This window comes from Doryrhamphus excisus, linkage group LG13 (genome assembly GCF_037039965.1).
Source record: "Doryrhamphus excisus strain RoL-2023G ecotype Guam linkage group LG13, RoL_Dexc_Guam_v1.1, whole genome shotgun sequence".
Classification (NCBI taxonomy): Eukaryota; Metazoa; Chordata; class Actinopteri; order Syngnathiformes; family Syngnathidae; genus Doryrhamphus; species Doryrhamphus excisus.
Window position 1 is genome coordinate 2,985,502 of NC_136369.1, and position 23,490 is coordinate 3,008,991.

The 23,490-nt window shown below is 39.3% G+C and overlaps 1 protein-coding gene across 2 annotated transcripts in view; it reads left to right on the top strand.

Moving 5' to 3' along the window:
* mpped2a (metallophosphoesterase domain containing 2a) overlaps positions 1-23,490 on the top strand; it is a 62,386-nt gene that overhangs the window by 16,541 nt on the left and 22,355 nt on the right. For both annotated transcript variants that reach the window (XM_058088725.2, XM_058088726.2), the window contains exons 3-4: positions 5,861-6,042; positions 10,146-10,371. In XM_058088725.2, the coding sequence (XP_057944708.1) occupies positions 5,861-6,042; positions 10,146-10,371 (408 nt within the window). The remainder of the gene's footprint in view (positions 1-5,860; positions 6,043-10,145; positions 10,372-23,490) is intronic.

The window sequence follows — 23,490 nt, forward strand, 5'->3', positions numbered from 1 at the left end:
ATGGAGTAGAGAGAAGTGATTTCCTTTATGTTTTGTGCATCTCTGCACCCGTTTTTATTGTGAGGTTGCGTGGGCACATGAAGGTTTCAGACATCACAGACATTTCTTCATCGTGTAGGTATTTCTGGAGCCACAGAACTTGGTCTTGTGTCTGCTCCAATATCATGCTGTTGGATACATTTCAGCTCTCCCCTATGTGCTTTCCCTGTTTTCTCAGTTTTTCCTTCACCGCAGACATGTTAACGCAGACCTTCACGCTAGCATGCTTCATTCTGTTAAAAAAGATCTATTGTTTATACCGCACTGTTCTACATTGAACTCTTGCGTATACTGGTAATAAAGTAAACTGGATTAGTGCTGCACGATTCTGGAAGGAAATCTGTCTGTTTGTCTATTCCTATATTTTGTCATTGTAGTTTCTTAAGAGTGATGTCAAATATCATCTGGTCTTGTTCTGGTGAAGCCAATATCATAAATCGTCTCATCTTATGAGTTGAGTATATCATAACATCCATAACCATTATTATTGGGCTCCTCATTGTCTTGTTTTACTTCTTCCAATGCCCTTTCTGCCCTTCTTCATAGGAGGTCTTAATAGATAATTATAAGATAATAGAAATTGCCGACATAACACATTCACAGGCACTTGTTATGTTTGTTGTGAGCTAATTTAAATAGCTAATAGCGATTTGGCATGTTTAGTTAGTCACGTTAGCTGACATTGAATGTGTCGTAACAGCAACATGAATGTAATGGTAATGGTTTTATTTCATTTGAACATGCATCAGATTACAATTGAATGCATCACAAAATCAGTTCACAGTTCCACATGTCCAAAAGGAGTAGGAAGAAGCAAAGCTTATTAAATCCTACCCCTCCATCTGGTACTTTTACAATCAGTAACTGTTACATTTGTTCACTTCCTGCTTTCCATAATACAGTTTTTTTTGTTGTTTTTTTAATAATGCACCTCGTACCGAAGTACAAAGTGATATGAGCATCCAATGACATAATGGGTACCATAGTAAGTGTCAATATAGTGATATATATAGCACATCATGACTGGTTCAAGACTCTTCATCCTTGTACTTAGCAAACATCAACTGCTTGTATTGTTTCTTGAATTGGCTCATCGTTGTGCATTGTTTGAGGTCCTTACTCAATCCATTCCATAGTTTGATTCCACATACTGAAATGCTCTGGCTTTTTAACGTAGTCCTAGCATAGAAGTGTTATATGAATGTTAATTGTTAATGGCTTCTATGAGGCTGACATTGTGTGTGCGCACGTGCCACTGACATGTAAGTGTATATCAACAAACAGAAATTATTTTAATCATCCCAAACTAAAATTAAGAAAATAAGACAGCTTTTATGCAGTTTAAAAGTATTTCTGAGAAACATTCCGGGAATTGAGTTTTAGACATTTAGACATTCAATTCGAAGGAGTCTGGTTCAACTATCAATTTCACCGCTAAATCATATAAAAATGTCATGTGACCAAGATTTTAGCATTGTGCCTACATGAGGGGTGGCTACAGTTGCTACTGTGCATACATATTTACAAAGAATTTCTTTGTTTTTGTTGTAAATAGCCTATTTAAAAAATAGCTAGGTGAGCGCTAGCTTTGAATGCTAGCAAGCCTGTCAACATCAACTGACATAATGGATACTGAAAAATCATCTGTTGTGGGGAAATACTTTGAAAAGATTAAATATGACTCCAAAACGTGAAGTGCATCTTGTGTCCACAGACTCTTACATATCACAACATGCAAAAGAGTAACATTCAAAACAAGTAAGGCTGTGACGCCAACGTCATTTCACAGTACAGTAAAGTCTCGTTATATCGATATCGGTTATAACGAATTACTACTTATTACGATACTATTTTCATTTCCCGGCAAATTTCTAGTCTTTTATGATATAATTAGTTCCGTTAGTACGATACCCGGTTATTATGATAATCCGGTTACTACGATGCCCTTTTCATCTCCCGCCAGCCAATTTGGTCTGCTTATATCGATACAAAAGCAGCTTAAATCAATCTTTGCTTAAGGATTTCAATACCAAAAAAGAACACGGCGAACGGCTGCTTCCAGTCAACTTTATTTTTCACACTTCCACCACCAGAGCGCAGCACACACACCGATTCCCGCACTTCCTGGTTCACAGGTCATGCTCAACCCGCCCCACATAGCTGGCCAAACACATGCCTGCAACAGAAGAACCAACTGACATAGCATACACACCTATTCCAACGAAGACACAAGCGTACAAATACATGTATTTAATTGTGTTGTATTCAGATATCTTTTTATCGCTTGCAATAATCACTGTTTTTCATATGTACATGCTGGCGTTCGTGGTTTCTCTCGTGTGTGTATAGATTCTATACAGGCATGTGTTTGGCCAGCTATGTGGGGGGGTTGAGCATGACCTGTAAACCAGGAAGTGCGGGAATCGGTGTGTGTGCTCTGGTGGTGGAAGTGTGAAAAATAAAGTTGACTGGAAGCAGCCGTTCGCCGTGTTCTATTTTGGTATTGAAATCCTTAAGCAAAGATTGATTTAAGCTGCTCGACATTGTTCTATACTATAGAACAATGTTGAGTGCATTATTGCCCACCTTTAATGCAGTGCGGCGCAGGATCGGATATATGGATAGTCCGGTTATATCGGTATTTTTTCCGACTCCCGAGAATATCGATATAACGAGACTTTACTGTATATCCCAACAGTCCCTATGACCCAAGTGAGGGTAAGCGGCCTAGAAAAGCGGCTGGATCCTAACAGTGCATTTGAAGGCTGTTAAGTGAGAGGTTGCCAAGAAGTTTTCTTTCGCTCTTCCTATTTTGGGTGAACTTTTCATTTGTGTAATATCACATTATCAGGAAAGAGTGTGAGCCTCCCATCGTGTATTTATGAAACAACTGTCAGTATCAAGGATCTAATTGATAAGGTTTGCTGGTATTTACTTAGATTCACTGGGAGGATTGGTCTCAAAGGAAAGAGGGAAGTGAAGGTAATATTTTTTTCTTCCAGGTAGCTGGGGGTGTGCACATATGCAGAAATATACAGGATGTGTGTGTTTCATCATCCCATGTGGTTCCGCATTTGCCCTTCTTCCATGACGAGCACTGCCGAATTCTGTAAAACTGCATGGGGCCCAAGCACCACAGAGTACCGAATCTAATCAGCAGCTAGACTGCAGTGTATTTCCCGCTCTGCTGGCTTGGCTTTAATTTCTTTGTTTATATATTTTACAGCAGACTTAAATTAGTGCACAAAGTCGATTGCAAATATGATTATCTTTGAAGACACTTTTTCATGTTGTAGTTTATTCAATATCAAGCCTACACTTGCTGACTAAAGCACACAGGTACCAATATCTCCAGGAAAAACGGACTTTCTCTTCCAGATAAAGATCTATAGAGGGAATGTGGTGTGTTTGTATGGTTTATAAAATGTGTACCGGTTTTGCAATTGTTGGGCTGTGTTTCACCAATGTAGTGCGACACAAAAAGGCAGGTAATGGTTTTATTTCATTTGAACATGCATCAGATTACAATTGAATGCATCACATAATTGGTTCACAGTTCCACATGTCCAAAAGGAGTAGGAAGAAGCAAAGTTTATTAAATCTTACCCCTCCATCTGGTACTTTTATAATCAGTAACTGTCACATTTGTTCACTTCCTGCTTTCCTAATATAGTTTAATTTTTGTGTGTGTGTTTTTTTTTTTTAATAATGCACCTTGATGATAAGAGATGATAAATGTAGTTCTTCCCTGAGATCATATTTCTCCTCTCTTGTAGAGAAGTATTGGATGACATTTTTAGGTAATTGGTTGTTTTTTGCCGTATGCATTATTTTAGCTGTTTGAAAATTAACTATATCAGCAAGTTTAAATGTATTTTGTAATATTTCACAGTATTTTTGTGCCACGTGTAATTCAGTTAGACATTATTAAATTACATTTTCATTTAATGTAATTGAACATTAAAAAAATGTACTGTAATTTTTCCTGATGTCGATTTACATATAGCAACAAAGAATAATATTCAAGAAAACATTCAATGTTGGATATCATTCGGAGTACTTTTTCCATCCATTCCGTGAATATTCTCTTGTACTAGTGATGCATACGCACCCCAGGCTCACAGATGGTGCCCACAGACTACACATGTTGCTTCACACTACAGACGATGGCCAGTTTGTCCTCCTTCGGACTACTATTAACATGAAGTAAAAAACAGAACAGATTCCAGGCAGTTTGTGATGCCCTCTGCTTCACAGAAAACAGCTTCTTAAATTATACATTTACAGATGAACGTTGCACTTTGCTTTTGTGTTTGGGTTTCCCATCTCTGCTAATCACATCCTCTCCAGCCTTTTGATTCCATCAGCCTCTGTTGCCTTTTTCAATGCCATGTTTGCGCTCGCCTGCACGTTAACTGCCTGTATGCACATACGTGCGCTTGTCAGTTCGGAGATTACAGTGTTGATTATGTGTCTTGATGTTGTCAACGGAGTGACATCCCTTCTAATGAAATAATGGCCTCGTGGCAGAGTGCTGGAAAATTGCGCATTGTAGACGTCAATTACTCTCACCATGATTTTCTGTCCTTTTAATAAAAAAAGCTTTCCCCACCCTTCTTTATAACGGATGTACCCACAATGAAGAAAAAAAACATGCATTTTTTTCCAAGCACACTTGAGGCTAAGTGTTTTTTTTTCCCTAAGAAAATGGATAGAAAGGACATGGCATGCTTTAATGCACCACCACTTTAGCCGTCCTACCACAAAGCAGCCATTGCCCTCCTTTTGTGCTTCAATCAACGCAACTGCTGGTTTTCTTCTAGGGCAAATGACACATTTTTCACTGTTGTAATGTCTCCTTTCTTTGAGATGTGTTTTGCTCGGCTGCATGTATTATTCTGTAGCATGTTTTCAACATCATATTATCTTTTTGAATCTTGTTATTCAGATAGACCCATTCTATCCATCCACTCATTTTCTATAGTTCTTTTGAAATGAGCATGTTTACCTTGTCGTATACCTTATCTATTTTATCCAAGTGGCATACCTTCATATTGCAAATACAGTAAAGTCTCGTTATATCGATATTCTCGGGAGTCGGAAAAAATACCGATATAACCGGACTATCCATATATCCGATCCTGCGCCGAACTGCATTAAAAGTGGGCGGATCTTTGATATGGCATGTAATTTTCTCCTTGAGTTCATGGATTGCGTATCTAGCATGCTTTTGTACTACAATACATTTTGTACTACAGTAAATAAAAATAAACTTACGCTGTAGTGATTACCGGTTACCGGGACATAATTCACCCCGGAACTATCGATAGGGAAGGTGTTGCCACCCGGAGGGGTAGGCGCGAGGGACGGGTGTTTTCCGCTGTGTGTGCTGCTCTCTGGTGGTGGAAGTGTGAAAAATAAAGTTGACTGGAAGCAGCCGTTCGCCGTGTTCTTTTTTGGTATTGAAATCCTTAAGCAAAGATTGATTTAAGCTGCTTTTGTATCGATATAAGCAGACCAAATTGGCTGGCGGGAGATGAAAAGGGCATCGTAGTAACCGGATTATCATAATAACCGTGTATCGTACTAACGGAGTTAATTATATCATAAAAGACTAGAAATTTGCCGGGAAATGAAAATAGTATCGTAATAAGTAGTAATTCGTTTTAACCGATATCGATATAACGAGAATTTACTGTAGTCACATGTCACATTATAAATGTATTAAATGCAGCACAAAAAAGGACTTATTTGGTTCATTGTTTTTAACACACTTCTTAAATCACCATTCTTAGACATTCACAACTCTCTGTGCTTTCAGGGTGGATCCAATTCCCTACGACACTCCCAAGCCGGCCGGCCACACCAGATTTGTGTGCGTATCGGACACACACTCGCGGACAGACGGCATCCAGATGCCTTACGGTGATGTGCTGCTGCACATGGGGGACTTCACTGAGCTAGGCCTTCCCTCTGAGGTTAAGAAGTTCAACGACTGGCTAGGTACTAAGCTCCTTAACACCCTCATTCATTAGCATGCAATATGTATATGTTGTGTTAGACCTGATTACCTGCTGAAATGCACAGTATATATATTTTATGGGTTTAGGACATAGGATAGCGGCACAGGCACGAGACACATTGCACGCATAACAAGCATGGACCACACAATGAACCCCCACCTCTCCTGCGTGACCTCACAACTGCTGTGCTTAAGTGTCCAGTTTAACCTTTGTGACCTAACACCCTGGATCAGTTAACCTTTGACCGCTCTCTACGACCACATGCAGTGAAAGCAAGTGTGTGTCTGTCTATGAACGTGTGAGATCTTGCACACAAGGCTTGTTTTTTAAATATACACATATTGTCAGTCTTTTCATCTTTTTAGTTTGCTTTACATACTTATTTATTTAAGCACGATATCAAAATCAACCATATCGTTGATATTAATATAGACTGGATTTGAGGTTTATCTCCCTCATGCCTGCATGAAGAAGAGAGAATGGGCAGAGCATATGCCCGGAGCTAACAGGCTACCATGTCTGCAGTGGAAGAAATCGGTAAGGAATAAGCAATAACTCAGTAATATGGAGGTACTTTTGAATTTGAAATTTAAAAAAATAATTTTCACCACCTTAAAACTTGGCACAAACTCCAATATGAGGGAAGTGTGCAATGTCTGCCGTGCTCCTGTTGCATTCCCCATGAAAGGACAAGCGTCCTCATCACATTGCTAATATGAAGAGCTTGCAACCAAAAGGCGCTAAATCCAATTTTCACTAAGTTGCATGTTTTTCATGAGTTTAATAGACCTCTGTCATGTGTATTCAAATCACATATTTTGGTCTTGAAATCATTTTTAAAAATATGAAAAAAAGTGATATGAAATGTATGCTTTCAACCAAAAGGCGCTATTTCCATTTCAGATTTCAACCAAAAGGCGCTAAATCCCTTTCTTTATTCTTTATTCTGATTGGCCCAAGTTTCCCATCTATTGATAATCTGACCAATCAGAGCGAAGAATACAATTGGCACTGCACATACAGAAAGCCAGTATCAGTGCGCATCCTGTTTTGTTTGTGTACATTAAGTACACGTATGATAGTTACAGTATGTTATGCAATTCAGGAGAACACAAATTGTGTTTTTACAGTATTCTGTAACATGGAAGTTTTTTTTACGCCATAAAATGTCTCTACCTTGACACCTCCAACTTTCATGAGAAACATTATTTTACTGTACTAAAAAACATACAATGTAAAGAGTTTGTAATGAGATGATTTTTGTCACTGTCAAAATTTTTATTAATTTAATTAATAATAATTATTTTGTATTGTATGTTGAGAATGGCTTCTGTGTTGTAATTATTTTATTAGCATAGCACATTAAATTCTTTTACAACAACGCCATTGAAGAAGTTAAAGGTGACTTCAAATATATTTCAGCCAAAAGGCGCTAAATCCATCATTTCAGCCAAAAGGCGCTAAATCCGAAAAAAATAATAAAAAAAAATATATAAAATACATGGTGTGTGCAGGATTTTTATAGCATGCATTTTTATGACCTATATTGATAGCTATTTCATTTGCAATATAGACTTGATGACCAAATAGATTGATATGTGCGTAATTAAAAATCATTGATTTTCTCGAAATCAGTAAAAATGGATTTAGCGCCTTTTGGTTGCAAGCTCTTCATATATTGTCCCTTTTGCAACATTGGGAAAAATGGCTTTAAAAGCCTGCTAACAACAATGTACAACATCCAGCAAAGTTTTGAATCCACAATTATTTAGCTTTACCACAAATGTATTCAGACAGTTTGTTCCGACAGTTTGTGTTAAGTTGTGTTCATATACTTTCCAAGTAATTCCGGACCTCAAAGTTTTTCTTCATGTCTTTTGTACTTTTTTGCTAATATGGACGTGAAGTGGGTCTTGAATAGTGTTCATAGTGGTCTTAAAAAGGCCAAAATTTGACCCTGAAAGAAGAGACTCACAGAAGTCTGAACACTGGATTGTGAAGATTGTGTATTAACGTGTACCCGAACGCTGCAAGCATAACGAGGAGGTGGTTGATCAACAATCTGTTCATTGTCCTTCATGTGTTTTTTTGTACATTGTGAGTGATTTAAGAGAACTATCCGACTCACTGCAAGTCAGTGAATGCATCTGGCCTGTGTTCTGAGCATGGGGCAGCGAGGTAGCCTCAGTCAGTCTCACTGGGAAGTTGTGATTTGAGTCTGCATCGAGTTACAGTGTGAAATTCTGTAATTAACAAGAGCGTAGCAATTTGCTGTATAACAACGAGCATGTTTTGAACATCGCTGATGTGGTGACTCCAGGAGAGGCAGATAGTGTGCCGCGGGAGCTGACTGTGCATTGATGGCTTTTGACTGCTGTGACGCACCACGGACCTTCAGCAGCAACCGCAGAACAATACTTGCTTTGATTTAGTCTACCAAAAAACAGTGCTTTCACTAAGTCTACAACTGCCAGTCACTACATTAGTCGCTAGTTGCTTTTGGGAAAATAAGTCACCAAGAGGGTTTGGAAAGAGTCCAGATTTTGTGAGAAAATGGCCAACACATGCTTGCTGCACTTTTGTTTGTTGAATTTTGTTGGTGCAACAGGTAACATTAACATTTGTGCAAATTTATAATCTGTGTAATGTTCAGACTATTTATTTTTCAACTGGAAAAGGTTCCAAAGTGACTTTTGATGCTAAAGGTTGCCGACCCCGTTATAGAGCAACAGCACATCTCTCCACAGTACTATTCTTCCTACTTACAGTTGAGGAGGCAAGAATGAAAACATAAATCTGAGCGTATTACTTTACTTACACTCTGTAAGATGTATCACAATAGCAATAAAAAGCAGAGAAAATTCCCAGTAGTTTTCGAGATGGAGTTGTTTGATGGTAATTATGTTTCCCATACCTTTTTTCCCCGGCTGATGACTGGGGAATGGAGTGGGGTGAGTGTGATTTGCCTGTGTGTTGCTTTGTTTGTGTGTATTTTTAAGTGGATCTGTGATCCACTTTGAGAGCTGGGGGACTTAGGGAATGGAGCTCACATATAAGGTTAGACCGGAATTCATCATCCTGAGATTTGAGAAGACCTCATTTAGATTTACCCAGGAAAACAAGAGTCTTTGAATTTCACTATTAGACACACTTTCTATTGATTTGATGTAATTGATGTTATCATACATTACATAATATAGCATGCATCACTTACAACAGTCTACAAAGCTTGTTATTTTGTTGCATTTTTGTTGCATCTTTTGTGACATTAATTGAATATTGTTTCCTTATCATTGTTATTATTATGAGTAGCAGTACTATGTTATACATGGATCAGTATTCCTCATTTTGGGGCCACAGTACATAACTGTACTACATGTATCCACCTCCATAACATCTGTACATAAAGACAAAGAAAAGACACAATAGTGGAGAAAGAAATATACAGAGGGAGAACAGAAGGGTGATAAAGGCCAGACCCTTTGGTTGAGTGCTCAATCGGCTGGAATAAAGTAGTAAGTTAGTTTTGTGCTGCAGAGAGGAAGCAGGGACAAATCACCCAGACGGAGAAGCACAAAAAGGTCACTGGAGATGTTGAATGATGAGGGGATGAGAATAGTAATAGATGTTCATCGCTATGAAGTTCAGGTTCATGCTTTTCCAGTCGCCAGGTGTCTACTGAGATGGATAGTGGTCGCTGTGGTCAAGCGGAACCATCAGATCTGCTTGTAAAACCTCGAGGACTCTGAATAGAGCTCTCAGGCAGCCAGGCAGCACATTCACGGGGCTAAGTCTACCTCTCATATAAATCTGTTAATTGTGTTCTTTTCATTCTATAATTGCATAATTTGCATTCTATTTTCCCCTTGTGTTCTGACCTTTACTGAACACCAGAAGCAATTTACATACATCATACATACATCCTGTATAAACTAAATGCATATACTGTATAAAATATGCCTGATTCTTTTTCTTACCCTTTGCACAGCATTGATACACATTCATTTTAGAGTATAAGGAATAAAGTTTGACAATTTCCGGCTGTAGCTCACCACTCTCCCTGGTTTTCCCCGTCTCTCGCAGGTGGTCTCCCTTATGAGTTCAAGGTGGTAATTGCCGGAAACCACGAGCTGACCTTTGATAAGGACTTTATGGCTGAGCTGGTCAAGCAGGATTACTACCGTTTCCCCTCAGTCTCCAAACTCAAGCCAGAGGACTTTGATAATGTCCAGTCGCTCCTCACAAACTGTGTCTATCTGCAAGACTCGGACGTCACCATAAAGGGATTCCGGATATACGGCGCACCATGGTAAGACCAAAGACTCTAAAGCATTGATTAGTAGCCCAAAGCCATCCTCACCAATTCTTTCATCTTTGCTGAGTCACATTTGCTCCCTGTAGTGTTCTAAATCCCTAAAGTGGAGGTGTGCCTCCCTTTTGTCGGTGATTGGCCATGTTCCAGCTTCCGTCCCTGCAGCTCGCTGCTGTACGCTCTGTCGGGGGCTTCTCTTACATGCTAGATGTTATTCCCAGCTTGTGCATTCCTTTATGAGCGCAGGACCTTCGTCTGTAGTCGGGGTTTACATTACACCTGTGTTTTGACACGGGGTTAAGTGATACGCATGGTACTGTTATACACTGTCAATCGGCTCTCATGTGGAAAGAACTCGAAGAGTGATGTGTGATTGTTGGAAGAACGCTCCGAGCGGCATGCATTCAACAGACAGAGGCTATGAGCAGTGTGTTAAAATAAGAAGTGGTTGTGCAGGGAAAGTGTTTACTATCCTAACGGATGAGATCACTGCTGTGTTGACCGAGGTATGGCAATATAACCAAAATAAGAGCGCAAGCATTGCCAAGAGCAAACAAAATGCCACTGCGCTCATGTTTTTCGGCTAATTCCAACTGTATTACTGCTGCCTAATTTCACTGTTTAAACTGTGGGCACATGATTCACAGTCCTGCCAATAATATCCCACTGATTCTGCCACAGGTGATTCTAAACGCTAATATCAGCAATGCCTGCATAGAAGCGGCTGGAAATCTTAAATAAATATGAAAAACAATTAACTTCTGTCCTTAAAAAAAAAAGCAAATATTACACACTTAATATAAAATAAAACTTTAAATTTACAATGCATCGGAAATGCCGGCATTTGATTTTAAAGTTAAATGTCCATTTTCAGTATTGTGGACTCATTCAGTATGTTATAAAGCTTGTATAGGCTTGCTTAACATAACAGTTATTAATTCCAAACGGAAGCCATTTTTTCCATAGGAAATTATGTAAATCCAATCAATGTAATTCCAGGAACCCAAAAATATTAACAAAGGGGTGTCACAAGATCTCATGTCATGAGATCTCGCGAGATTAAAAAGTGACACACTATAAACCTTGCAATCCAACCTACCTCTGTGTTCTCATCACAGACTCATAATGTGTGGCTGTTTTTTTCCCATCAGCCTTCAACCACTGCCACCATGTTAATGTCCAAGCATTAGTAATAAATCATCGATAATAGTATTAATAACTAATAAAGCTGTAGTAATTTGACCAAACTTACTTTGTCATTTTAAAACATGATCACCGCATAAGACTTCTATTAAAATGGGATAGTTGCATATATTTCACTACTTTCTGGTAGTTTTTAGTGTAAACATAAAGCTAATACTGTGTACTGCAATCTGCAATATTTTGTCAAACTACATGCCATGTGTGTATGACTACAATGACAATAAAACTTTTGTACATGTATAAATCTTCCAGTGGCTAACAATCAGATTTTTTTGAACGGGTGCATTGTTAGTTGCTGTTGTAGAATCCAGATTAGATTTATATTTTGAAGTTTACTTTGCACTTATCAGGAAGTCACTGCATTAACTAAACTATAACTAAACTCTTCTGTTGTTAATGAAGTTAGCAATACTTAACACGTACCGATGTACGTGTATATGTACTGATTTTTCATAGGTGAGGTCTGTCAACCTCAGCTTTAGCGGGCATTTTATGGTGATAAGAAGAACACGGTGGACCAGGACTTGATGAGTTTGGCATGGATGGATTGTCGACAAACGGCTCGACTTAAACAAGTTTGATTGTTTTGTGTTAAAGGCTTTGCTACCCTTGTGGCCCTTATGTCCCTCAATGGTTCTCCCAAGTCTGTTCCAGGCTTAAAATAACCATTTAGGTCATGCTTTTGCAGTTATAATTAGCAAGTTTGTCTGAGAAGAGGCAGGGGTATTTAGGTGAGTGGGTCATATCTCAGCATTCCAACTCACAGCAGCAGGAAGAAGATATTACTCCTTTTGTTTTCCGTCCATCCTTCCACCTTTCCTTCCTTTGCATTTAAAAGGCAGGATGCCGCCTTTCCTCCCTGGTGGGTGTTTAGTGTGAGGGCTGGTAAGTGTCTGTTGTGACAGCTGGGGGTCTCGTGAGAGGCATAGTGGACAGCTTGGCCACCCCCCCGCTTACCCTGACTCGCCTTCCACACCTCCTTCACACCCATATGCCACCGTGGCCTGAGGTCTGGTCTGCTTGTCCGGTGTGAGGTCTCACTTAGCCACGTAGTGACTCTTTACTTATCAGCAGCTCACCATATCACCGCCTGGGTGGCCGGGCAGCACCGTGACCTCTGTGGTCCACTGCTGCGAGCCACACTCACGAGAAAAAAAAAAAAAACCAGACACCTGCTGCTACTTATTCATGGGTTCATTTATTTCCCTTGTAATTATGTAACTATTTCCAATGGTGCATAGGCAATTGCAGTAGTTTAGTTTTGATCTGGTTGCAGAAAAAAAACTCCCAACATAGCGTGCCCGTTTCCAGGCAAGGGTTCTGTACGTGTGACCTGATGAGAGCCATGTGCAGAATTGGTTTGGGTGGGCAGGGGGGGGGTGAGGTCATGTGCATTGGTACGTGCTCTGCATGTAACAGCCTGTTTAGGTCTAAGAGGTTGGGGGTGGGGATGCCTCTCATTTTGAGCGCATTGTGTGAGCATATAACTGAATGTCGTTTGTATTTTGAAGAGTCAGGGCCACAAAGAAGAAAAAAAAAGGTCAGCAGCATGCTTTTATAGCATTAAACGGAACAGAATATAAAACACTGCCTTGCTTTTAGTAAGTTGATGGTGAGATTGTTAGCTCAGCTCAGTTTACTTGTCGGTGATGGGGACCATTTTTCCATGCAATTACTATGCAACATGAAGGATGGAGTCTTCATAACTGATTTTCATTTAGGTATTTAGAGTGTTTGAGTTTCTAGTGTTTCTTTGTGTGTAATTATCATAAAGGTATTTCAAGGCTCGGGCTCACACACTAAACCAATAAACCACCAGCTCGACACCAGCCTCATCCTAACCAATTTATTTTGGTCACAAACACAATGAACTGTCCTTGCACACCTTTACTTTATTGGTTTCCTTGGTTTTCACATATGCAACATTGTTAACAAGTTGTTAACAAGTACTTGATCTAATGGTTAAGAGAAAAAAAATCCCAATATCTGTTTAGCGCTCTGGCCTAACGCTTCTTCCTTTGCCAAGGAAAAGATGCTCTGAAGTAAAAGCAGTCGACCATGAAAGGCATACAACACATAGTGTTTAATGACAGATGCTTAACAGACCAAACACCTCAATCTCCTTTCCCCAGGCTTTCCTCACTCCTACAAACTGTGGAAAGATGAGCAGGTCCCTCTACCTTGTCCATCAAAACTCCTAACGGGAAGCTGAAGGTCTGTTTCAGTTGGACAGTGGATGAGTTTATTCATATAATTTAGTTCTTTTGCTCTAGGGAACAACCTTGTGTACAACTTTTCACTCGTATCACAGTACTAGCATATCACCATCAACGTGCAACGTCACAAAAACCATGTTGATGGTGATTAAGTGCACTATTTTGTGAAAGAATGTGCATATTATGATATGGTAGCATGCATGGGTTCGAGTAAAGACACTAAAAATATATTTTTATGTTGCTGTTCACAATATAACATATACAGTAAAGTCTCGTTATATCGATATTCTCAGGAGTCGGAAAAAATACCGATATAACCGGACTATCCATATATCCGATCCTGCGCCGAACTGCATTAAAAGTGGGCGGATCTTTGATATGGCATGTAATTTTCTCCTTGAGTTCATGGATTGCGTATCTAGCATGCTTTTGTACTACAATACATTTTGTACTACAGTAAATAAAAATAAACTTACGCTGTAGTGATTACCGGTTACCGGGACATAATTCACCCCGGAACTATTGATAGGGAAGGTGTTGCCACCCGGAGGGGTAGGCGCGAGGGACGGGTGTTTTCCGCAGTGTGTGCTGCACTCTGGTGGTGGAAGTGTGAAAAATAAAGTTGACTGGAAGCAGCCGTTCGCCGTGTTCTTTTTTGGTATTGAAATCCTTAAGCAAAGATTGATTTAAGCTGCTTTTGTATCGATATAAGCAGACCAAATTGGCTGGCGGGAGATGAAAAGGGCATCGTAGTAACCGGATTATCATAATAACCGTGTATCGTACTAACAGAGATAATTATATTATAAAAGACTAGAAATTTGCCGGGAAATGAAAATAGTATCGTAATAAGTAGTAATTCGTTTTAACCGATATCGATATAACGAGACTTTACTGTATATACAACATACATGATCACCCAGCAGTAGTGTACAATGCACTAATGACAAAACATAAAAATAATTGTTTCCATTGTTAAAAATAAATGCCATTAATGGACTCCCCACCCAAAATGCTACAGTGCTTCTAGTTGTATTGTATTTAAGTTGTATTGGTTTCTTTAAGCTTACATGTGTTTCAACAGACAGATTTACAGTTCCATGTTACAGAGACATTGCAACATTTTCTTTTGATAGAGACAAAAAATGATTAAAAAAAAATGCAAAAGTCTTGATGCTGCCACAAGTAAATATGTAGTATATGTATTTATGAGAAACACTGCTACTCCTTTTGCTTCTTTGACTTCTTTTTTTCTTGTAAGGATGAACTATTGTTTGATTTTGGCCATGACCACAACTTAGCTCCACCATCCAGCATCAAACTGTTACTCACCCTGTCGTTTGATTCCTCGTGCCCTCGTTTTTCCTTATTTCTATCATTCTTCATTCACAAGCAAGCTTTCCTTTGTATTGCTACGACTGACATTCTCATCCTTGCCTCTCGTGTCCTGTCCTTATGATGCAGTCCACTTTTATACTCCTACTCATTCATTTCAAAAATGTAATTAAAAAAAATATTATTTTCCAATATTAAGTATATGTCTTTTCCACTTCCTTTCTGTATCTTCCATGGTGTTTAGTCATGCCTGCCACAATTATGACCTGAAGTGATAATATAACTAGTACAAGTTGTTCATTGAAAGTTTTTTTTTTTAAATTTAGGTAAATTATGTAAGGATAACGATGACATTCAGTCACAGTTACCTTAAGATATAAAATGTAAAATATTGAGGTGTTCTTAGTAACTTCACAACGTTATAGACCCCAATGAATGAAGGCGTTGTGCTCTTGTTTCACCCTGCAAGAGATTCAGGGCACAAGTTGTCTGATGCCATTGTGAAAAAGGTCTTTTGTGCACGTGCATGTGTGCGCGCGCACGGGTGTGCGTGTGTATCTTTGCATGTTTCCCAGAGGCGGCAGATTAAATCCAACTGCCCTCATTTGACTCTCTGAAGCCCACCTCGGGGGATACTGGAGGGCCAAATGCAGATTTGTCATTTGCAGATTTTAGTTTTATTCATGTATTCATTTTTGCTGTAAAGGTCAGCTTTGCGGGTGTGTGCGCGTGTGTGTGTGTGTGTGTGTGTGTGTGTGAGAGAGAGAGACGGACAGAAAGAAAGTCAGTAGTGCCTCACTAGTGTCATGTTTAGACTTAATAGACTTCATAGTGCTTTTGGAGGCCACCAATATTTGAGAATATTATTTTTTTTTGTTAGGTTAATAGGCAGCTTTAAATTGTCCGTAGGTATGATTGTGAGTGTGAATGGTTGTTTGTCTTTCAGTATGTACCCTGGGATTTGCTAGCAACTAGTTAAGGGTCTACCCTGCCTCTCACGATATATAATTTCACCAGTTTCCAGTTTATAATCTTGATATTGTTGTGTGTTTCTTGGCTGCACTGCTTCCAGTTGTTCAGTTTTTCATTATAATTTTACACAGTCCTTCTGTTTCCCGAGCCACCATCATAAGTTTCAATTATTTTTCTCCCACTTCATGTGAAACAATACTTCAGAGCGTAATCAAATAGCTTTGACGCAAAGAGTAATTTATTGTAAAAGAGTTGTCTCCTTAGAAGAGAAATATTTTGCAGAGCCAAGGTACTATATAGGTGCACTCTGAATTTTCGGAATAATAACACATTTTCAGTTTACAGCAGTGTCATAATTATTTCAGGAGTATTTCTGAATTAATTGGATAATAATTATTTGATGGTAAATGTGAATAGATATTTAATGGAGCATAAAATCAAGATACAAGTGTTGACAAGGAAGCTGCAACTGCATCGCCTATCTGTCCACAGGTGCCGGTTCCGATGCTTCTGCAGCTGTAGTATGTGTGTGTCAGTGTGCACATGTGTTGGTGTGAGATTGTTCACCTGTGTGTCAACAGAGTGAATGAGAGAGTTAAGTGATGGATTTGTCAGAGCACCCTCACTTTCTGCAAAATGACCACTCGGAGCATTCCCAGCGGAATGACTCGCCTTGCACATACACAAGCCGACCCGCTCCTCACTTGGCTGTTATGCCACGTACGACCTGTTTCACATCTCACTGAGTGCTCACTCAGTGCCCCCACCCCCACACCAAGGTAAGCCCCAAATATGTCAAAGGGAGAGTGATGACTCCTCTGCAACTGCCTAATAAAGCTCTTCTCAGTGGCCTTGTGCACATCAGTCACCGGGCGACCAGGCACAGGTCGACAGGTCCATCACATGTCTGGACATGGAAAAGGGCTGACACAGCCAAAATCTGCTGAATATGAGCCATAAAAACAGTTAAATATTTGGCATTATACATGGAAGTCGGAGAGCTCAGAGTCTGTGCCATCTAGGTAAATTGGTACAATCCAAAACTGATTCAACTTTATTTGTAAAGCACTTTAAGACAACCACTGTGGCTTAAAGTGCTTTACAAAATAACATATAAAAGGCATAAAAGTTAAAGGTACAGTATATCCACTACAGGAATGCTGTAGCCTATCCTAGCTGTCTTTGGACACCCTGGCTATGGAGAATTTGGATTCGGCAATCAACCTAACATGCATTTTTTTTTTGGAATGTGGGGAACCGGAATACCTGGAGAAAACCCACGCATTGGGAGAATATGCAGACTCCACACAGATGCCTAAGCTGAGTTTCGAACCCAGGTCTTTCCGGTCTCCTGACTGTGTGGCCAAAATGCTACCCAATCGTCCACTGTGGGCCCCCATATCAAAAACACCTAATATAAAATAAAAATAAAATAAAATAATAAAAGACTACGAAAACATGTATAAAAATAACAGCCAGGATAAACCACAATAAAACAACAAAATAAAATACAATACTAGCATATAATATGGTGTGTATATCATGTCTTCTCACTGTCATTTTTACCCATACGTTACCCAACAAGTGCTTACACCAGGTGTCTCAAACACACGGCATTTGGCCCGCAGGACACTAGTTTGAGGCCCCCGCCTTGATATGAAAGTTTAATGGCAAGTTTGATATGGATGCTGTATGGTATCATGTACCCAGAAAAAATTATTACGTTTGATTAATGTTCATGTTAAAGGTTAAATAACTGTTAATAGTTATCCTCCCTATCCGTGTGGAAGTGGTAAGTTTTTGGCTATTTAAGTTTAAAGGAAATAACTTGAAGGCTACCGTTTAGGTCGCTAGCTCTCTAGTTTGCGAGTTAGCATGTGTCTCAAGACCCTGCAGTTGCGCAATATGTTGTAAATAAAAAGAGTATAAATGTGACTATAGTCGTGTTTTGTCATGTCTACAGGGCTCTAATAATGCTTTGTTCATTTTAATCTGAAAAAAAATAATTTGTCTACCCACCAACTATATGTGGTTTCTTAAGTTTTTATTATTTGCTGTTTTATTATTATTATTATTATATTTATTTACTTATTACTGATTGATTGATTTTCTTTATTCTTGATTAGTTTATTTATTTTTCATCTTAAGATATTTGAGAACAGTGGAATGTTTTATCAGAGCTTTTTTTGTAGAAAATTGGAACCAAAGCAAAGTTTTTATTTTAATTAATGTGTTTTTTTTTTTTTTGGAAAACCTAATGCGGCCCAGTCTCACCCAGACCCTAGCTCCAGTGGCCCCCAAGTAAATTGAGTTTGAGACCCCTGGCTTACACTGATCTGAGGTCAGATGAGTGTTTGTCCCTGACGGTGTAGGCATGTGGTAGCAACAGTACACACAGCATATCTGGCTGGAAGTTAATTGCTCCTGTCTGCATGCATGTGTGTATGTGTGTATGTGTGCATGTGTGTATGTATATTAGAGAAATCGGTGGACCCTGTCCAATGTGTCAACAGGCTTCTATGTTCAATGGAAACGAGGCGAGACAGATGATGATCTGCATCATGTGTGACATCTGTAACAAAACTTGGAAATTGATGCTCCCAAATTTTTGAACCCTTTTGTAAAACTTCTGAAGCGTTAATAATTTGTGTAAATAATCACATCACTGTCAGTGGTGAAGAAATAAAGGTATCTCTTGTTACTTGAACAGGGGTCTCAAACTCAATTTACTTTGGGGGCCACTGGAGCTCGGGTCTGAGTGAGACTGGCTCAGGTTTTCCAAAAAAAAAAAAAAAAAACGCATTTATTAAAAACAAAAAAATTAAAAAAAAATTTGCTGTGGTTCCAATTTTCTACAAGAAAAGCTCTGATAAAACATTCCACTGCTCTCAAATATCTTAACTAAAAAAAAAAAAAATAAACAAATCAAGAATAAAGACAATCAATCAATCAGTAATAAATAAATAAATATAATAATAATAATAATAAAACGGCAAATAATAAAAACTTAAGAAACCACATATAGTTGGTGGGTAGAAAATTATTTTTTTCAGATTAAAATGAACAAAGCATTATTAGAGCCCTGTAGACATGACAAAACACGACTATAGTCACATTTATACTCTTTTTATTTACAACATATTGCGCAACTGCAGGGTCTTGAGACACATGCTAACTCGCAAACTAGAGAGCTAGCGACCTAAACGGTAGCCTTCAAGTTATTTCCTTTAAACTTAAATAGCCAAAAACTTACCACTTCCACACGGATAGGGAGGATAACTATTAACAGTTTTTTAACCTTTAACATGAACATTAATCAAACGTAATAATTTTTTTCTGGGTACATGATACCATACAGCATCCATATCAAACATTAAACTTTCATATCAAGGCGGGGGCCTCAAACTAGTGTCCTGCGGGCCACATTTGGCCCGCGGGCCGCTTGTTTGAGACCCCTGGTCTACAACATACCCCTACAATCCTAATGAGGATAAGCGGCATAGAAAATAAGTGAATGACTGAATAATGGTTTGTATGTGAAAAGTAGCAAGTACCAAGGTTTTGGAGTAGTTGGTGGGTGTTAATACAAAAAAAAACAAGCTGTCAAAATAAACACGGAAGAGATGTAGTTTTAGGGTCTCCAATGCCTTTTGATCATGCCAACTTTGATGTCTGACCTGGGGAGCGGGGGCCACGTTCTGCTGTCTGACCTCTGAGTCTACACTGCATGACAACTTGGTAAAACCATACTTTTGTTCTACTTGACCATGTATGTCAGGGGATTCTTTTACACAGTGGATGTAACCTTTCCCCTGTTTGAATATAATGAATGGCTTTGTTCAGTTCAGCCTCTCGCTTTAAGCTCAAAAGCATCATCCTTGACGACCTTTATTTCGACCGCGTATTGGGGGAGTCCAAACAGACAAGCAAAGGTCAATGATGTGTCTTTGTTCTGGTGAGCGGCGGATCATTCATCTGAAGGATACAACAGGAAGTTCACTTCTCTGCCTCGAGTATTTATTTTTTCCTGTGACATGTTTAGCCTCTCGCTGTTGTCCTGAACCTTCACCGTGGCAGCTTTGCCTTGTGACAGTGCTGAAAGGGCACCAAAGTACGAACTTCCTGTAGATGTTGAGCTACCAAGTTATTTCTTTCGGTGCTGATACTTCTAATACTTTTCTTTGTTTTTTTAAGAGACTTCTTTTGAATTAAAGGAAGTGAACTGACTGGTCTAAGAGGTTGTTGTTTTTCGCCTGCTAAGTCATTAGGTAACCTTTCATACAGTAAATCAGGGGTTTCCCATTGGTCGCTTTCCATCTGATTTTGAGTGGTTCACCAAAGGGCCAAAGAATATTTGCTTTAACCCAATGAGCAACACTGGTTGAGTGGAGATCTACTCAACCTACATATAAATAAAACAAAAATACCTCACTTCTCCTTTCTTATGGTCATGTAGCTCTAATAGTGATAAAAGTTGGGCGGGGGCGCTGCAGTAGATAATGCATAGCACTGGCATCACATTTAATTTCTTTGCTATTTTACTGGATAAACCAATACCGACACAAAATTTCATTTGTATTTTTTCCCCCTTTGTTTTCTCCTGTTGCTATATTGCTGTATTTTTTTTTTTTTTTGTCCTCCAGCATCTTTACTTAACCTTCAAAGCGCACTGCAATCCCTAGAGGATTAATTCGATCAAACAAAGTGTTTGCTTGCCACTTAAATGGTTTGTTTTCTTCTAGGAGACAGTATTTTTTCAGAAGAATAATGATTTGCCTGAAGGAATATTAAAGGCATTGGCGGGCCTTTGGGATCAGATCACACCTATGTTGTGGTGGTAGAGGCTCCTGTTCAGTGTAGTCCAAAGATTGATGTTGAAATTGATAAGTAGTATTATTGATGGGTGATGGAAAATAAATACATTTGGGGTACATTAAATTAAAATTCATTCTCTCAATCACAATAATGCCTGTTGATGATGCAATTTAGCCACGACCCGCAAGATGGAGAACGACATGCTGCAACACATCGCCAATGTAATAAGTCAACACGGCTGAAAACAAACAGGAGGATCTTTATCTTTAAGTAGGATTGTCCTGGTGCAATATTGATATCGGCTATTGGGTCGATATCGGATTATATTTGTCTACATTTAAAATCACCAATATTGGCACTGCGATACAAGCAGTCAATTCCAGACTTGGTCTCAGCACGTCTACCCAGCAGCAACTGGATAGAACTGACGTGATCACAACAAGAGTGTGTTATAAAGTATTAAGCTTAGATTAGGAGTGATGTCAGCCATGTGTATTTTTGTTGAAGTGTAAAAAAAAAATACAACACTGCATGCACAAGTTTCCCGTGGTGGCACAGAACCGGGGAAGTTTAATATAACCACACTCATTGCGTATTTGAAGCAGCATTATATGGCAAATTCACACGAGTGGTACCTTTTTGGCTACTTTGTCCGTCTTGCCTTCACAGTTTGAAACCCTTAGTTATGGTTACGAGTTAGCTCAGTAGCTTGCTAATGCTTGAAGCAGTGGCCGTCTCTTGTGTTCATGTAGAGATGCCGTGGTGTAAACAAAGATAGTCATGGTGAGGATGGATGACCGATGGATCAATGTAATGCAGGGGTCTCAAACTCAATTTACCTGGGGCCCACTGGAGCTAGGGTCTGGGCAAGGCTGGGCCGCATCAGCCCCCCCCCCCCCCCAAAAAAAAACACATTTATTAAAAACAGAAAAATATACTTTTTTTTTATTTACATCATATTGCGCAACTGCAGGGTCTTGAGACACATGCTAACTCGCAAACTAGAGAGCTAGCGACCTAAACGGTAGCCGTCAAGTTATTTCCTTTAAACTTAAATAGCCAAAAACTTACCACTTCCACACGGATAGGGAGGATAACTATTAACAGTTATTTAACCTTTAACATGAACAATAATCAAACGTAATAATTTTTTCTGGGTACATGATACAATACAGTATCCATATCAAACTTGCGCCGGCCGCACTACATTTGGCCCGCAGGCCGCGTGTTTGAGACCCACAATATGTTGGAAATACTTCAGTCAACTTTCCCAAAGCTAACTTGAGTTATTATGTATTATTATTGCTTTTCATGTCTAGTATATTAGGTAATACCAATATAAAGGTGGCTACATGGTTGTTATTTCATGTCTACAGGGTTCTAATGATTCTAAGGGTTCTAAAATGTTTTTTGCTATGAAACTATTCAATTTATTAATATTGAATCCTAATTTGTGGAAATTCACCTATGGCAATTGAGTCTGGAACCATTTAACCGCAATAAACGAGGAATTAATCTACATTGAGCAACAACTAAATTTGAAAATTGATTTTGTCCATGCAAACATGTCCATGTTCACATATCTGTATAAATCTGTGTTAGTGAGCGCTTCTTTTTCGCCGACATAATCCACCCAGTTTACTGCTGTCGCACATCAGGATGCTGATTAGATAGCATGATTATTGCACCGCCGCGCCTCAGGCTGGCCACAATAAAAGGCTACTCCACAAACGTGTCCAAATCACCCATCTCTAAGAAGAAAAGAGAATTAAAACACCAAGAAAAGTGTTTTTTTATGATCTGCTTGTGTTAATTGAAATCGTGCCGTTCTTAGAGTTTAGTGTTTTCTACCACCGGTGACTGGTTTGCTCAGACAAAAATGTTGAATAAGCCAGAAAACTAGCCCCGCAGGAGCATATTTAGCACAAGCTGCATTCATAAACATGCTCTTCAAATGTGTAGTTGTTCCTAAACACTCCCAACAATCTTCCACACTCCACCATCTGTCCAAGAATTGGATGACAAATGATCTGTGCGCTTGTGTGCCGCGTGAATTAAAAGCGCCAGGCAAACCTGGAACTACTGCCACAATCCTTTTAATTAAAGCAGGAAATAATTGTTGTCAAGCAAATGCACTGAGACCTGTGAGAAGGCAGACTGAGCGAGAGCCAGCAGGAGGAATACAGTGGGGGATTAAAGACAGTGAGCGAGTGTTCCAGACCCCGTGGCCAGCTTGCTGCTGTAATGAACATTAGGGCTGCGGCATAAATTTAATGACCTGTGAAACAAACAGCGTGGCTGAGACCAGTGCCTCTGAATGCTAAGTGGCTCTATCATTAATACTAGTTCAGAGATGCCACTGTGTAAACACATTGTAAGTCTCTTTACCCTATGAGCCTGTAAAACAGAAGGTGGGTGTGTGATGATGATGCACCACCTCTGTGCAGCTCTTTGTAAAAGGGTCATGCCTCCTTATGTACCTGCGCAATTAATGGTTTGTCGTCCGTTCACTGAATATCTGCACTAACTAAAACGATATGGGTAGCTTTCCTGCTAATGGTCATGCAGGTTAGTC